An 18,411-nucleotide genomic window follows, 5' to 3' on the forward strand; every position below is an offset into this window, starting at 1 on the left:
AATGAAAAAATGAAAAAAACGATGGGTTATAGCCCATGTTTTTTGAAATTTTGAAAAAAAAGGTTATCCTCGTTTCTCATCATTTTGGACCATGGGCTATAGCCTATATCGTACGGCATACTATAGCGCGCCATTTTTCATCATTTTTGATGATTTGACAAAAAATTAAAAATTAAAAAAACGATGGGTTATGTTTTTTTAAATTTTGAAGAAAAAAAATCCAGGCCTATGAATTAGACTAAACAACCTTAAACATGAACCTAAAAAGTTACAGTCCTTTAAAAAGTTTGCTTCTTTTTTTCTTTATCACCTTATATTGTATCTGTATCAGACTGATACAATAAGGTGATAAAAAAAACGATGATACTATCAGTGATCGTCAATCGATTTTGCTTTCGCTTTATCCCCCATAATATATGCGTTTGCGTTTTGGTCTATTTTGATCCTTCTGAGTCTCTGTAATGTTTGGCTGCGAGTGAGGCGTGTCAAGGCAACAGGTTTGCTGTTGCAGGGGGGGTGGGGGAGTCTCCATAGTAACCAACCATACGGCTAACTAACAGGCTGTAGGCTACTGCAAACATTTCACACGAGAAATAAGTAACTTAACTTTGGGTAAGTGTGCAATATATATTTTATATGTTGTCTTTACACATGTGGTGGTTGTTCTAGTGACGTTCAAGATTGATTTATTTCGGCAGGGAAGCCGGCCATGTCATTGTTTGTTGTGAAACGGACTTGTACTAACAAACATTTGTTTTAAACAACTAAAAGAGAATGCATATATAATCACTAAATTGCTAGAACAAACCTATAACTATCTGCTTCCGTACAGCTTTAATGGTAACGTGGTTTTATTTTAATGATAGCTTAATTATTGTTATTTTTTCAACAGACCGCTGATTGTCTAATCAATGCATCATCTGCACCTGGCTCATATCATGCGTTGCTTGATTTTTGCCGTAGGCCTCTTATCCAAAATGACAGCCATGTAAACAGAAGTCAGGATGCATAATTATTGCAGCTATAGACAAGTTCAAGAATGTTTATTTTATAAAGCAATGCAGTAAACGGAATGTCGATTATTTGACAACACTTTACTTCCCATTGTTTTAGCCAGAACCAATTTGCACAGAGCTGGCATAAAATTGCCGTTTCCTTTTCAAATCAATCGAAATGTCCTGTTGTTGTTACTTTTTGTCCCATTCAATTTCACACTGGCAAGGGGCATGTCATCATCATTATAGAAAAACATTTTCAAAAATGTCCAAAGCTTAAAAAAAAATGACCCAACTTAACTACAAGCTCACAATGCACTGTATCTCAAAGTGCTATAGGGGCCGGGCTATAGTGATAATGAATACAATGTAAGTTATAGCAGGATGCATTTTAATACAGAATCCAGAATCGCCTACAGAATGTTTCCCTGTTGAAATGTCAGTATGTTGCAGCAGATGTCATGGGAGCATCGCTGACCAGAGCAGTTCAGTGGACCGCTGGCAAGCTGGAAATCACACCTATCAACGAGTCCTTGCTGAAAGAGATCCTGAGCTTCGTGGAGCACTTCAGCTCTAAACACCCACAGGAGGCAAAGCATGTGTTCAAAGAGCCACTGCAGTGGAGCACCACCATGGAGGCTTCTGATTTCAAAACAGACTATGACATCAGGTTAGTCTAATCATGAGCCAGGCAGCCTCCAGTATTATGTGTCTCTCTCTGCAGGATATGCTGTCACCAGTGGTGTCCAGATCTGTTTTACCTCCACATAAGTGTCCTGGCTCTATATTAATTTGTTTTTCAACTTCAGCAGAGACTTGAAGCATTCTTTCTAGCCCACTCCGTGGCAAGGTTCTCTTCCGCTAATTTCAGCTTGCGGTTAGCTTTTCACCTCATAGCCGCAAGCAGCAAGGCCACAAAATGCCAAACACAGACTCCATTTCTCCAATGTGCAAGCCTGGCTGATGAACAGAATGGGCCACAATGACAGAAATGATTCAACAAAAAGATAATTAGAGCAATTTAATAGTTCTCATTATTTTGGCTATGTCAGCCTGTAGGTTTGATGACGTTGGTATCAATGAAGTTCTAAAAAAATGTAGTTTTCTTTCCTCCTTAGTGACACGACCGTACAGTCCCAAGAGAAGGACGGCAACGGACTTCCCTTGCTGCAGCTCTCGCCTCCAACTATTTCTGTGCAGAGCTTTGGCCAGCTCTCTAAACTGGTTCAGCTGTCACACGATAAGAAGCTGAAGGAGGTTCGAGCTTGTCTGGAAGGTACTGTACAGTGCAAGCATGGCCACAACAGGATGAGATTTGAATAGCATTTGCATCCTAAGTAGTCCAGCCGCCAGCATAGTTCCATAACCCATAACTCCTTGTTATCTTCTACTTCTATCCAATTACACTGCCAACAGATAATGTTTGTAATACTTTACAGATATGTACATTTGTTGTGGGGGGGCCAAGTGCCAAAACCAGATATGGTAATGGTGATGCCGTGATACAGTAGATGTTTATAGTCTGCCAAAGGGATAGAAGACTGTAAAACATACCCTATTTTATTTCCATTGCCAAGGGAGGGGTGTTTTATTGTTAACTTAGTTTAAAAAAAAGACCAAAGCAAAAGCATATTGGCCCTCTGTGTAACAGAGGCTCTTGGGCAGTTTGGGACCTAAATCGGTTAAATTTAGTCACGGAACTGAGAGCCTTTTTGTGGGACCCGGCCTCATTAAATCACACCAGAGCTCTTTCACGTGAGGGTGAGGGCCCTCCAATAACATTATGGGCCACCATAATGTTATTGGAGGGCCCGCTGTAAAGTATACTATACACACCATTGTAACCTGAAAACACAGATGCTACATACAGTGAGTCTCACCAATTTCATTGTCCCTGCTCAGAAAATAGACACCCTGTGATCAAGATTCTGGATGCCAGCTTCGCCAGCGTCCTGGAGGCGGAGGACACCTCCACGCTGGGTCTGGTGGACAACGTGAAGGCCGTGAACGAGACTGGGGACTCTGAGCTCAACGTTAAACTGTTCGTCTTGCTGCAGGACCTGGACAACCAGCTCCTCAGCATGTCCCTCAAACAGATACCACCGTGAGTGTAGCACTGTACCTTCCTCCAAATATTAACCACCATCCACCACAGCACCCTGCTTTCGATTAGAACAGGCAGGCGGTTTTAGAGACAGAACCACAAATGAATGAGATGAATTTCCTTGTTTGTTTTGATTTCTTTTGTTTTGCCATTTCATTACATTCATACGACAGAGATGTAATGCTGAGCCCGACGGCGGTGGACAATGAAGTGGAGCTGCTGAAATGTTTCTGCGGCGAGGGGGAAAAGAGGAGGCTGTTGAAGTCTGTTCGATACACATCAGGTTTGAATTTACGCCGCCACGTTCCACCATGCGTTGCGAGGGGAAGCCATTTGCTATTAGGGGCTAATACTGGATGTTCCAAAATATAAGACGTCTGTGTTTCAACCTACTGCCCCCCCCGTCCCCACATTTCCCCAAACCCACGCATCCCTCTGCAAAAAAACATGGAAGTCATTATATCTGTCAGACTTCAGTTTACTGAGACTTTCGTCAATTTATTTACTGTGCATGCCTCGGTGCTGCATATTTGCAGCACCAATAAACATCCGTGAGAGGGCCATCCCCCACGCGTGATAAAGTGATAAATGCGGCCTTTGAAAAATATGTCCCCCCATATTGCTACGGGTAAATTGAAACCTTCTATGCAAATACGACTTCAACTCTGCAATACCAAGGCGGCCTTAAATTATGGTGGTGTCATGATGTGGCCCTGGTTTCTCGGCAGATGATTTATAAAAGGGAGTCAAATCAAGACTAACCTGGGTCCATCTCTCAGACCTGCGCCGTGCGGAGTGATCTGTCATGCGACTTGGCAGCCCCGGCATTTGCGATGATTTCTCCTTTTGTGATGCTGTACTCTTTGAATCCATGGAAATGTACTCCCCCCCCCCCCCCCCCCCCCCTTTTCTCCTTCTTTCTTCGGGGGGGAAAAATGGTGATGTGACCTGACCTGATTCCAAGCACTGCTACATATTGATTACAGAGCCTGTTGTAGTATTTCTTCCCGGGCTTGTCCGGGTGTGTTATCTTTCCATAGACTACCAGTTTTCCAATGGCTGTCGCAGCCCTCCCTGGAGGCAGGTGCACGATGAGATATGTTACCTTGTGATTGAGCCTTGTGACACTGAGACCCTCTCCATCACCTGTAGCACAGCTGGGGTCTTCTTGAATGGGGTAAGACTGACAAGATAGGGCCACAGTGCACTACTGTATATACCGTTAACATGAATGAGTATGGTTTAGAATCTTCCCTCCATATGACTTATGTTTTAGATACAGTACTTTAAATGTTGGCAAACTGTTTTATTGACCAGTTCATCTCTTTTAGAAGTTCCAACCCTTGTAAAAGAAAAAGAAATATAAATAAATACCACATTGCGGTTGTATATGCCTCCGCCAACCAGTTGCGGTGTACATCCATTCCTGGCCAGACTCATATAGTGTTGTAGTACTATGTAGTGACCTTGATGGAATTTATTTTGTTGAGGTCATAATGACCTTGATTTTTGACCAGCTACTTCTAGTCGGTTAATCCATGAGTCCAAGTGGATAATTTGTTCCGATGGACATGAAAGAGAGTTTCCTGAGATATTGTGTCGTTTGTACGGATGACGATGTACTGACAGACTAACCTGAATACATAATACCTCCGGCCACGGTTATCTGCTGGCACAGCTGGCACATCTGCTTTCTATGCTTTTTGACCATATGAATCACATTTTTTATACTGCATCTGTAAATTGTGCGGTGTCACTGTGCATACCTAATGAACAGTAAAATTACACATTTCATTCATACCACTGACAATTAGAATTTCTAAATCGTAAATTGTTGTGAGCTTGTAGATCTGCTATTTCTGAAAAAGTTTCATAGTGTAAAATAGAGCATAAGCGATTAAGTAAGTGTCAATGAAAAGCAGATTCATCAATCTGTGTTATATGGACTGATTCACACTGATTCCCATGAGGCCTTTGTTCAATGTTCACATCAACTCACGGACCTCAATCTGTGTGCAATTAATCATAAGAGAACGTTTTGCATGCCACGTGCTGTCTTTCACTCTTCAGTTTCCTCTGGTGACAAGCCCCTACATTTCCTGTCTTATTTATTCACCTGGAAATAGTTCAGCTAAGGTAAAAAAAAAAATCTACACTATAAATATCTGGGTGTTGCCCAATGGGTGACATTGAGGCAAACCAAACCCCAAAGATTAGGAAGGTTTTAGCCATAATTAAGCTGTTTTAAGTGCGTTTAGACATCCCAACCTTTTTAGACCGCCCATCGATAGTCTGCAATTTCAAACCTCAGTTATTCAAACATGTGGGCAACATTATAATTGTGGTTTTCAGTATTAATGACCTTTTTTTCTCCCTTTCCCCAACATTGTTTTCACAGGGCATTAAACAAGAGGAGAATGCCTACGTGCGAACGAGTGATGTCTACAAAGACATGGTGACGCTCCTGAAGAGCAAGTCCCCCTATTTTTCAGAGAACATATACGAGCAGGTAATAATAATAATACTTTTTATTTATATTGCACTTTGTACTAACCAATATTAATATTACATTTAAAAAAGGTCTAAGGTATTGCAGAATTCATTGCAGCGACAGATGTACACTTTTAACAGTTTCAACATGGTATGCCTATTTTGGGCATGTCATTAGGAATGTTCAAAATGTTTCAAATGGTGGGGGCACGGTGGCACAGTTGATAGTGCTGTCGCCTCACAGCTAGAAGGTCCTGGGTTCGATTCCCACTCGGGGCGCTGTGGGTGCTGGCGGCGTGTTTCCTCCTCCGCGTCATCAGTGCCCATACCCGAAGGCGGGGTTGGCGAAAGGGCCTTTCTGTGTGGAGTTTGCATGTTCTCCCCGTGTCCCCTAGGGTAGGTACCCTCACAAAAACATGCAGTAATCCTGGTCTCTAAACTGCCTCCCCCTGGCCAGCCGGGGCGCCTGATGGAGGGGAAAGGAACTGGTTGGAATAACGTGTTCCTTCCACACGCTACGTCCAACCAGGGAAACTCCCCCCTGTCAGGTGTAAAGGAGCAACTTGGACACTCAGGCATGAAGGGAGCATGAGTTAAGTCCGTTGCTCTCCCCAGGTTGGCGGAGGGTGTGTAGAGCCCAGGATCACAGTAGATGATTGACACAGGGGTGAAAAAGGGGTTACAAAATCGTGGGATAAAAAATATATTAGAAAAAAAAAATGTTTCAAAATGGCAGATCTACAAGATCACAATGCGTTGTGACGCGGCAAATTGTGAGCTCGTATTTTGGCTGTCGTCGCTATTCGCTGCATGGCGAAGTTTATAGAGCTTAAGTGGTTAAGCACACTTTTTGCCCCACAAAAGCATGCAAGCCGGGTGCGTTCAAGTGCCTCTTTGTCTGTTAACTGGGCCCTCCTCCTCCTGATTTGACTGATTCTGTATATGAGTCATGTGTGCTGGGATTGTGAAGGCAGTGTCTGCGCCGCTCCTCTCGCTAGTGAGCTAGTGTCTGCTTGTCACTGTGCTGAAAACTCTGTGACGCGTCCCGCTGCTGCGCCCTGGTTTAACACGATGTCAAACAGCCCCGTAGAGACGTGTGCACATGCATGTGCGCACAGTCGCACACACACATGGTCATGTGCAGACATTGAAAATGCACATGATTCATTCAGTAGTGCCGTTTCCTGCTTAAGTGATTTGATGAAATAACAAATCACCTCGATAATGGCTACCAGCTGTGCACCAAAATCTGTTCATCATTTTGAAAATATGAGAATGCTTTTTTTTTTTCTCACACTCGTGCTGATGTTGGTTGGAAAATGTGGCATCATCACAGGCTCATCAGAAGGCTGAAGCCCCTCATTGTTGGGTGGCTGCTCACCATGCAACTCTCCCACCATCTCTGTAGAGTACTGTAGACAGAAGAGGCAGATGCTGTTACAGCATGACCAATAAGGTCATTTCGTCAATTTTGGCAATTATGCAGTCGATGTGTCCCCCTATTTTTCGTTTTCAAACATTTTCAAAAAGATTAGATTTTAGGCCTAATAAGTGGTTAAACAAAGTATATATTATATGTTTTAATATTTTTATTTATTAAGTTCAATGTTCTCAAATTTAAACTTTTTCATATTGATTTCAAATGTCTTTTCTTTTCTATCCTTTAAAACAAAAATAATAATAAAATATCGTCAAAACACCGGTAATAATTGATGGTCTAGGACTTTCTTGGGAATTGGTATTGGACCCAAAAACCTGCCATCGGTCGTTCTCTAGTTGCTGTGATGTTATATTGTGCCATTTGCATACTTTTGGGGCCACTCATCATTTTAATTGCCAATCAAAATGTAAATGTATGATGAAGCACTGTTTACTTTGCACATCTTGCGCTTAAAATGAGACACTCCAAAAATAAGAGTATCTGTTGGAGTGATGGGATTCCCGGCTGTAAAACAGGGTGGACAAGGAGATGTATTTTTTCTTCCGATGGCTTTTAGCAACTATTCTGCATGAGAAGGGCCAAACGAGTTCACTGAACTATTCGGCATGTGAGGCACCCCTGGGACCAAGAAGCTTGCGACAAAAGAAATCTTTTAACAAAAAAACTAAAATGCTTACTGGACCCTAATTGCCATAAGGGATTTTCCGTACGCTTGTACGTAAATGCCAGGACATTTACTGCTGTAAGTGGCCTTTAGCAGCAATTTCTGTTCAGCCGTTTTTGAAATAACATTATACTGGGCTCATATACAGAACACAGCAGAGTACAGTAGACCTTCGGCGATATCTGTCAAATTGTGGTTGGTCAGTGTGACTTTTTTCCAGAAGGTGATAGTGACAGCGAGCCAAGCCTTTGAGTGGCAGGGTAAATGAAGGCATTATTAAGCCATTTTGAGCGGGAACCCCTTTTGGTGTTAAATACATTATATTATAATTTAGCTATTGAAAAATAGCAGATCTACAAGCTCATAATGCGCCACCGTGCTATGAACTTGTAGGTCTGCTATTTTTTTTAAATCGTTAAAATGTGCCTCAAATCTTTCCGAAAATTGTCATTTAGAAAACGTTTTTTATTTTATTTCGACGTCAGGCCTGAATGGTTTAAGCCGATGAGTGTTTCCAGCCTGAGGCGTGTATAAAAAGAAAGAGAGAAAAAAAAAGAAGCACATCCAGGCTTTTATGTTTTATGATTCCTGTGTGAAGAGTGATGCCATGAGCAGAACTATGTAAAGATGATGAACAGAGGCCGTAAAAACCGCTGTGAATGAGTTTGCTGAGACACAAATCATGTCAAGGTCTTCTTCTCTCTGTCTCTTCTGCTCCTTTGAAGTTGGCCTGGTTATATCCAACATAACATAGCTGGGATGTAGGTCCAACGTGTTATACGCACTTATCCATTTAGAAAACAAAACGTTTTCTTAAACGTTTTGCATGTTGATCCCCTTTTATGACCGGATAATCAATTCATTGGAAGGTTTGGTCCTACTTGACCAAGACTGTTCTAGTAGATTTGTCATTTTTATGCTTCCCCCCCCCCCCCCCCCCCCCCCCCCCCCCCCCATGTTGAATTATTATATTTTTTTTTACAAATGATGAGCACATTTAGATATAACATATCTTGTAAACTCTAGAGTCTAGATATAAGTCATATAACCCTTTCATTTTAAATGAAATAATCTATGGGTGACCCGGGCCATGGCTCAGTGGTCCAGGCACCTTGTTCTGGTAATCCAGTCTGGCAGTGTGCCGCGGGTTCGACTCCCGATCGCGACAGCCTTTAGTGCATGTCACCCCCCCATCTTTCTCCCCATTTCCTGTCAGCCTACTGTCTATCTCTCTATAACAAATATAAAATAAAGGCGTAAGCCACAAAAAACATTTGCGGGTAGGTGTTTAGGGGCCTGATTAAGAGAACTATGCTGTGTTTTCAATGTGTTTTGTTTGTGGCTGATAGTAGCACGTACAGCCTGGGGTGCAAAGGGCCTTTGATATCCCACATTATAGAGACAGTAACTAATTACTGTATATAATTGCAGCCACTCTTTAGGTCGAGAACCAGCTTGACCAGCATGTAAATTTGCAAGAACAATCACAGTTAAAGTCAGGTCACACGATCCAGAACAGCTCCAGCCCAGTTCTCTGATTGCAACGCACAGAGAGCCCGAGCACGGCAGGTAATGGCCAAAGATAACAACACTTAATCTTCAAAACATATCTACTCGTTTTCCAGCATGAGCAAGCATATCTTTTTGAGAATTTTATAGGATCAGACAGTCTCCATCAAACCTATGCGGAGGCAGCCAGAGGGAAGAGAACGGCTGCAACACGGGGAGGAAGCAGGCTCAACTTCTCTGTTGGCTAGTTGTCGATTCCTTTTGACATTGTGGCGTGATTGGAAATTGGACATTGCTGTGTATTTGCATGTGCGACGCACACTCGCTGAGAAGCAAGCTCCCCCCACCTCTCTCTTTGCTCTCGAGACGTTTTGTTATTCGGGTTTTGAAATTAATATGGCCAGCTTCTCTGTCATAATCACTCAGCAGACGGCTGTTTGCATCTCGTCACTGACAGCTATTTTAGAGCTGCAAATTTGCTGCACTGCTGATTTTCCATCGGTGTGGTTTTGAAGCAATTAGATTCAAGTCTTCCCCGAACACATGTAAATATTTGGGAGGTTCAGGTTTTAGTGCCTGAGCTGAAGACTTGGACGGAAACAAAGCGAGTGAAAGATATAAGTCTTGCTAATGACTGAAAATTGCCTACTATAAAAATATTTGTTGCTGAGAAATGTTTGGCGAGCAGCCTGCGTCAGTTCTGTTTAACATGGCCTTTGTCTGCTGGCCTTTAGTTTGTCCTTATGAAGAAAAAGGCACCTGTAATAGGGCCCGGCGTTGTGGCATGCCATAGAATCTGGACTGCGTCCTCCTGCTTCAGCTCATGGACTTTGTCCATTCCAAGTATAATGGGATTGAATAAGGTCGGATCATGCCTCAATAAAACCCAAGTGTGGCGTTGTGTTGGAGTGGATTGGTCCGCGTGGCCTTCCAGCAGCAGGTCACTTTATGTTTTATGACAAGCTAATTCATTGGAAAAGAGACTGGGCATGCTTGGTTCTGGTCTATATGTGAAAACAACCCATAGAAATCCATGTTAACTCTTTTCCCCTGCCATGAAGAAAATAATAATAATAGAACCCGAGCTCGGGGTAACCTATGACGGTCCAGGCTATTTTCTACGGAACAGGTGTCTGTGATTAAATAACGTTCCTGCCTGCAAACCATTCATATGTGTCTTGTTGGCATTCTTATGTAGGTTGTAAAGTTGGGCAAAAAGACCTTCAAAACTTTAAAAAAGAAGAAAAAAAAATCATCGCCGAATAACAGTGACACAAAGGCTCTACTTTGTCCGTGCCAAGCTGCAAGGTTTAACCTCAAGGAATGTAGAGAAACAATAAACTTTTGATATTGTTCAGCCAATTAACAGAGAGCGGGACCCTCTTCTGTGTAAAACACAGGGAATGTGTTATTTTATTCCCAAGGCTCAATAAAGGCTGAATTGTTATCCAGGCCTGGGGATTGTTGAGAGTTTTTATGTGACCAGTCACTGATACTGTTTCAGAACCCTGATTAGTTTTTTATATGGCTCTTCTCAGCTCACGATGGCCAGCAGCCTCTTACTGTACGCATCAGCGTGTGATGTGTCTTAACTCTTACACAGTGAATGAAGGGGCATCATGTCAAGATGTTGATGGAAAGTATGTCCCATAACTTGGGGGACAATATAATAGCACTGAGGATTTTGTTAAAAGAAGGGTGCTGCAGAGGAAGGACTTTTTTTTTTAACAACCCAATTTTATTGTATATCTCACTGCTAGCGTCTATTTCAGAGGTCTTTTTCCTCACTCTCCCAAACCCTTGTCTGTTTTTTCCCCCTGTCTCACCAACAGGATTTCGCAGTTCAAGAAGAACTTCCATCAACAGCGAAAATCCAACATGTGGAATCGGTTGATGCGGAGGAACAAGGCCAAGCCCGAAGGTCTTACGAGCATCAGGAAAAGAATGTGCATGAGAAGGCGAGACAACAGCACACGCCGAACAAGCCAGGCGGCAGAAAGAAATTAGAACCATCTCCGAAGTGGAAGAATCTCGGCCTCGTGTCTCCCTATGAGTATGTGATAATTCCACTACCCTGTTGTGGTTTGAAATATTGTTTGGGTCACTGCGTCCCAAACATGGGATGGCTTTCTCTGGCGTCATTAAGCTAAGTTCATACTTGGTCGCAAGACCGTTTTGCACAATTGGCAATCTACAAGTTCACAACGCATTGTAGATCTCCAATTTTCTCCGTGCAATTCCTTTGTACAACGGAGCATAAATTAAGCGCTGGGGTTGAAATGCCACAAGCATGCTCTCACTGCATCTTCTCCAATGCCAGCAGTCACACATTATCAAGCCATGGTTTCATGTTTTATACGCTCTGGGGGGCAGTTTGCAAATATGCCTCTTTACTTACAGATGCTCTTAAGTTGATGTCTGTGTTCGCAGCGTGGAAAACCCTCTCCCAATTACAGACGGAAAAGCCGGGAGAGGTCTCACAAGAAATCCCCAAATGATCTATCACATATGGTCTTTGATTGATAAATAGATCTAGCAGGGGCTGAGCTTTCGCAGTTGTACCTTGTGATAACTACCCCCACCCTCACCATTTGAGGGGCAATTGGCTCATGATAAAAGTACCTAAATAGCACAGCGATCCCTCGTCTAGAATTGTTAAATAATGATCACGTTAGAGACATAACCATTTTGCAAAATAGAAAAGGGCATAACGGCTCCTCATTTCATGTGATGATTACAGGGAAGTGGGGGGAAAGAGAGGTGGAAAGGCGTCTGGGAGGGAGAAGCCCGCTGAGATACGGGACAAGACGCTGAGATCAGAGAGCAAGAAGAAGTCAGCTCTCTCAGCGTCGTCCTCACCCGGGCACCAGTCGACGCACAAAACGTAAGTCTCCCCCACACAATGACTTCTCCTTGGCCCGATGCCATAATGGTTATTCCCCCTCTGCAGATGGAGTACGTTACATGAGATTAAATCACATGCAGAGATTGGCCCAAATGCTTATTTTTGGTGGTAGGGGGGTGGGTTTAACGGCGGCGATATCTTCAGTGGAAACTGCAAATAATTCGAGGCAGCGTATAGGCCAACCTACACGTCTCTTGTCTCCTGGCAGCTGAGGTTCTCCCCACAGCTGTCCTTATAATTGTGCCTGCCAATGTACACAGGGCCCCTGCTGTAATAAATTTACTGGGACGATTCTAGCCACTGTTCAATGATAGCGGTTTTTCGCTGCTCGCCAGTTAAAACTGGGTAATGTGGGTATACTTCTGAAAAGGGGCTCAGCAGTCGGCAACTGTTATCTCAGGCACATTGATGATCACACACACACACACACACACACACACACGCACACACACACACACACACACACACACACACACACACACACACACACACACACTCTCAATTGCTACGCTAAAAGCATTGTTGTCGCTGTTGTTTCGGTGCTTATCATGGCACTGCTTGGAAAATGCTTGGTTCACGTCGTCGGCGCACTTCCTCTCACAATGGGCTCCCCTGGAAATGCTATCTGTGCGTCTACATGGGAACTATGTCCCCGCGGCCCCATTTGAACGCGTACCAAATTTCATTGCTCCGCGGTGCGCAATTTTCATGATACAGTTATCCGAGTGGCCCGGGCGACTTTGAAAAACGCCATCTGCCATTTGTGTTTGCGTGTGTGTGCATGGTCGTGTGTGTATGATGATGACTCCAGTCATCCCAGGCACTTTTCTTCCAGCCATTGCGTGCCGCTGCTCCTTAGATTTTGTGGAAGTTCAAACTCGACGCTCGGATTTCAGCAAGACTCTTTCAATGGAGCTCGTCGTGTAGGACGGTCACTGATCGTTTTCCTATTTCAAAACACAGGAAAGCACTTAGAAGCCGAGACGCACATGCGCACACAAAAGAAATATAAAACGTTGGGTGTTATTGATATTCTTGATGGTCATAACATGGCACTCTCCATCCCTTTTTTAGGAATTATATGTATTGTCTAGTTGTTATACTAGCCCTCGCTTTTGTAGGTTGCAATCCTGTGTGTGTGTGTGTGTGTGTGTGTGTGTGCAGTGGATCTATCTACCTATCGTGACCTTTGTGTGCAGCAGGACCTCGACAGCAGGAGGTGTGCTGGCGGAGGAGTTGAGCGAGAGTTCTTCGGAGAGCGAGGAGGACGAGGAGCAGCCGGAGCGCCGGGCAGAGAGCAACATAGACCTGCCCTCGGAATACTGGCAGATCCAGAAGCTGGTGAAGTACCTTAAGGTACAGTAAAGCACTGCCACCCCACCCACACAAGAAATAAGTGTATGTCGTGACGTGCACCCACGATCTACAAGCTTACGACGCGCCGTCTCGCTGCAACATTTTGTGAGCTTCTAGATCGGCTTCTATTTTTGGCGCGCAACACCGGCATGCAACCGAATATAAATCATCACCATTAAGTATCCAACCTTTTAAAAATAGTGCTCTGTAGAGAAACATGTACTGTACCACCGCAGGCAAAGGTCGCAACTGACAGGAAATGGTAAAATCCTGTGATCCGTACTGGAATTTTGATGCCGACCCCCGAGTCAATACTCAAACATCAAAGGCCTTCTCCCTTGAAGGGCTTCACTTGTAGTCGAAAATAAAAATGTCGTCGGGGCTTGAAACTGCCATGAATATACAGCAAGGAGAGGTTATGACTGCTGTCCAAACGGCACACAGAATAATTACAATGCATCATAATTCCACCTGCCCGCATCGGCCTGTGTAGCGTTGCATCAGGTTGTCATTCGATAAGGAGGGCGGACGTCAGATGAAATAACCTACACGGCGATCCAAGCTCCAAGCCGTGCTTTGTAGTAGGGTGGGGGGGGGGACGGGGCGCGTATTGAAGTGGTTGGCTCGGCCCGTGGATTCCTGGGTTTCTGACACAGGGCTGTTTGGTTACGCGTGTGAGCCAAGGCACAAGGAGGGGGAAAGAGAGCTGTCTTGACAGCGGCAGCTGTACGCTCTGTTTGCCCACACCGCAGAAGCATAAAAATGAAGCGCGCCTGTGAAAGGTCTGACAGTGCATATGGTGAATATTAATGTGTCAAAACACATGGCGGGAGGGGGGGGGGGGGGGGGAGGGAGAAGAGGACAGAAACGCCAGTGACCCAGGCTGACTGTGAACGCAGCGGGCCACTTGACTTCAGATGTCCGTTTCTCTGGACGATGCTGCTACACAGTACAATCCACAGTGTACAAATCAGTCAGTTTTTACACTTTACAGAGATAATAAAGAGAAAGAAGAAAATAATTTGTATTTTCATGATACAAATTTCATCCAATCAGGAGAGAGAACTCATACAGGATATAAAAAGGGCAATTGGAAATTATGAAACAAAAGAAAAATAAGAAGGCGAAATTTTAAATGGAATGAAATCGACGCTGGTAAATGTGTTCTTTATCCAGATTGATTCAAATTGGTGCCACATCTGAAACCCATTTTGCGCGGGAACCCCTTTTGGTGTTTTAAACATTAGGTTATAATTTAGCTATTGAAAAATAGCAGATCTACAAGCTCATAGCTCACTACTATCAGAATATACAGTAGAGCTTTTTAAACAACACAAAGCTTGTGACTCTAGGTAGAACCTGGGGTAGAGTTTCAGCCTGCACATTCCATGACAACATAGAAGGCAAACTTTAGGTGTTGGACAAATATATGTGTGTAAAAAGTTGCTGTTATTTCAGTGTGGAAAAATAGTGTACATTACAGTGTTTTGTATGAATTTATGAATAGCATTATTAGATATAGGGGGGATTTGTGAGCTGTGTTTTGTGGCGCGGTGCCTAATAAGATCATTCACCAGGGCGACGGCGTAAATCTCGTAAAGAAAACACGCCTGCAAAAGTTCGGCTCGCCATCGATATTTTTAGCTAAACCAAATAGAATATATAATGGAAGAAAATGTACCTCTGCTGGCATGCGCTCTAAAAGCAAGCTGCCTGCTCCTATCCAAAAAACTTGAACGCCAAGATGTGAGCGATATGAAAAAGTGGCAATTTCAGATAAAGAAATCTCAGTGCGCTTGTATATATTAGAATTTTCTGCAGGACGGTCCACATGCCGCTTTTTAGTTGTTGTTTTTTTTTGTGTATGTGCGTGTTCCCACATCCACGCAACGCGAGGATCTGACATACAGTATCCCAACCTTCTATCTGTCTGGAAACCACACCGCACAGTTATTTATGGGGTTTGTCCACCAGTCATGTTATAATATCATTACCATCGCAGGCTCAAGCTCATCATGGGCCAAGTTAAATATCTGTTTTATTTTAGGAGAGAGCTCCGTTGTGTTCCTCCCCACGGCGCTCTATAGCTGCAGACAACACACAGACCAGATCAAGGATTGCTCTGCTTGGCATCGCAATTAAATTATTATATTCATTTCACGATACTGCCTGGTGGGCGCTAATGTGTTTATACAGTCTATACCTAGAGTATGCATTCAACATGTGCTGTTAAACAGTATGTCATATCAACCCCACCCGCACATGCACACGCACGCACATGCACACACACACACACACGCACGAGCGCGCGCGATGGCACTGGAAACAAGCACAGTAATATCTCAATCACACGCCAACAATACCTAATCTACAGGCTCACAGTATGTCATGGGTGGAACGCATAGTGAGCTTGTAGCTCTGCTCTTTTTGGCGTATTAATAAGGCTTAAGACTGTATAGGCAATTCAGTTAGTGATGAAAAAATCATTTTGTGATTAGCCTACCAGGCTACTTTTGTATGGTTGTTTTTACCAGAACCAAATAGCCACGATAATTACATGGTGCGTTTGGCAACGAGCCAATTTGTTTTACTTTCACTGTGTCACCGAAGCTGCTGTCAATTACCCTGCTTGTGCCCTGCTGGTTTTGATCAGTGGCAGGTGAGGTGAGGCACTTCTACAGAGGAGGCTTTCTTCACCTTGAATCATTTTAAGTTAACATCCTTTCAGCTCTAATTTTTTTTTAGTAAATGTGTTATAGCTTGATTTGTTTGCATAAATTACTAGATTAATGTTTGACATTTCACTGATTTCAGGATCATGTACATTAAGAAATATTGTATAACTTGGATGCATGATGAAGTTCCAGATATTCCATCCTCATCCAACAAAATGAACTATCCCCATAGTTGTTTTTCCAATTACTGTAAGTTTTCTGAAATCAATATTAACGTGAACCCTAAAGCTGTAGTGCTTTGTTGTCTTTTAATCCTCTTAGCAGACTTTGTATTGAAATGTGCTTTCCTGCACTTATTCTACAAGCTGTTAATAAAGTTTTCAGTCAAAACCTTGGCAAGTGTTAGGTGCGTGCAGTTGTAAGGTGTCAGTGGGTTAGCAGAGCTGAGCTGCTTTATCCATTCATTTGAACCTTGTGTTTGCAGACCTCTGTAAGTCTGCTTGCCCTCTGCTGGCCAGTGACGGTACTACTGTTCCAGCACGCTCTCCTGAGAACCATTCTCCTAATTGCTACAGTAAAAAGTTAATCCTGCCTCCAGTGCAGGTAAGCCAGTGCCGGCTCATTTTCTCACCAGAGGTGAATTTGTAGTTAATTATGCTGTGTGCCGTTAAGCATCGGAGGTACTATTTTAAGAACCAAAGGGCTCTGTTAAAACCTTAACATTTTTAAAACCCTTGTAATGCCTTTACAACATGTCTAGTCTGGAGGTTTTTCCTCGTTTTTCTTAAGGAGCAGAAATAGTTGCATAATTCCACACTCATGAGTACAGCAACCTTCTATAATTCAAAGAACGTTTTGCTTCTCATTTGTTTGCTCGGTACGTACCGTTCTTACCGCGAGGAACGGTGGGGGCCCAATTGAGCGATCAGGTTTTGCTTTATTGGAGATCCTGTGTCAAATACGAAGCATAGAGACCACCGTTAATTATCCGTTCCCTCCCCCTGTCCGTTTGCCCATAATGGAACAGGCAGGAGTCGCAGGACGAGGTTTTTGCTCTTTTCATTAGTACCACTTTGCTCCGAGTCCGCGGGCTGCAGAGACGAGCCGACTCTGGGAGAAAGTTGAAACCACATGCGTCCTCCAGGACTCGACCTCTGCCAGAACGCAGCGCTTCTTTCTTGCACACTGACGTCCGTGAACCACAGGCAGTGGCTTCTGTCCACCTGTCACCACTCCAGCATGTGACACACACACACTCAGACTCACAGGCACGACGCGCACGTTGTACGAGCACACGCGTTGCCCTCTTGACCAGCGGCGCATGCATACAACAACACACCACACACCGCTACGCTACGCTGTAAAAGAAGGGGCTTGGGGTCAACACGGCATCACTGACAGTTCTATTAACCCTGTCCCTGCTCTGGCAGGGTTAGCACTGTGATTTATACGCCAGGCGTGGCTGAGGCATGCAGGGCCGTCTGACAACCACCAGAACTCTGCTGAGCGGTGTGTGTCTGCTATTTGTGCGTCTGTGTGTGAACGTTTCCTTTTGACCTGCTGGAGCCCTATAGGCCGAAGGAGGAGACCAAATGCATAAAGCATCTTTAAGTGGCTCATATCACTTTCACATTGTGAATTTAATTTGACCGCTCAGCGTGGTAAATCTCCTGTAAATCCCCTTTTTTCAGATGAGGGGATACATCACTTACATAATGATCTTAACCGTTTCCTAGAAGGATTACTGTTGAATTGTAGATACACGATTATTACTCACCCACAGCACATGAGCGTAATGTGAATTCCACAATACCAAAAGTAAATGTGTTTTATGGGGTCTCTCAGCATGTGGGAGTTATCTGCACTCGCTATTGTGTTTTGCAATAAACCACAGTCATTTAGGAATAATAGTTTTCGGACGCGCGAGGCATTGGGCAACATTCGCCGGATCTCCAAATGATTTACACCTCCGATCTCTCGCTCTGCCGTACGGTACCTCGGTGATTTGTGCCACAGTTTAAAGATATTTTATCCCTTTTAGGGTGTAATTTACAAGGACATTAGTCACTGCTGTTATTATTACTGATCCCTGCTGCTTGAAAAGGGTCACCTTCCTCGGGTTTATGAAGCTCACAAGTTAACATTTTCACCTGTGGCGTTTATAGAGCCTAAATAAAACACATTACGGCTCTGCAACCTTTCACTGCCCCCCCATACCGCACACGGCAAAGTTAAATCAACGTACTATTGCTCTGATCTGCCGGTAATGAAA

At 43.7% G+C, this 18,411-nt stretch overlaps 1 protein-coding gene across 1 annotated transcript in view; it reads left to right on the forward strand.

The window, feature by feature from the left end:
- Nucleotides 1-1,456: 1,456 nt before the first annotated feature.
- Nucleotides 1,457-18,411, forward strand: part of odad2 (outer dynein arm docking complex subunit 2) — a gene marked incomplete at its 5' end in the record, with an annotated part of 82,510 nt that continues 65,555 nt past the window's right edge. Inside the window, 8 exons of the mRNA XM_080793777.1 lie at nucleotides 1,457-1,665; nucleotides 2,114-2,271; nucleotides 2,898-3,099; nucleotides 3,273-3,382; nucleotides 4,140-4,276; nucleotides 5,498-5,608; nucleotides 11,036-11,256; nucleotides 13,311-13,464. Coding sequence (XP_080649903.1) covers nucleotides 1,457-1,665; nucleotides 2,114-2,271; nucleotides 2,898-3,099; nucleotides 3,273-3,382; nucleotides 4,140-4,276; nucleotides 5,498-5,608; nucleotides 11,036-11,256; nucleotides 13,311-13,464 — 1,302 coding nt within the window. The remainder of the gene's footprint in view (nucleotides 1,666-2,113; nucleotides 2,272-2,897; nucleotides 3,100-3,272; nucleotides 3,383-4,139; nucleotides 4,277-5,497; nucleotides 5,609-11,035; nucleotides 11,257-13,310; nucleotides 13,465-18,411) is intronic.

Source organism: Protomyctophum bolini, assembly GCF_963924005.1.
Source record: "Protomyctophum bolini genome assembly, chromosome: 21".
Classification (NCBI taxonomy): Eukaryota; Metazoa; Chordata; class Actinopteri; order Myctophiformes; family Myctophidae; genus Protomyctophum; species Protomyctophum bolini.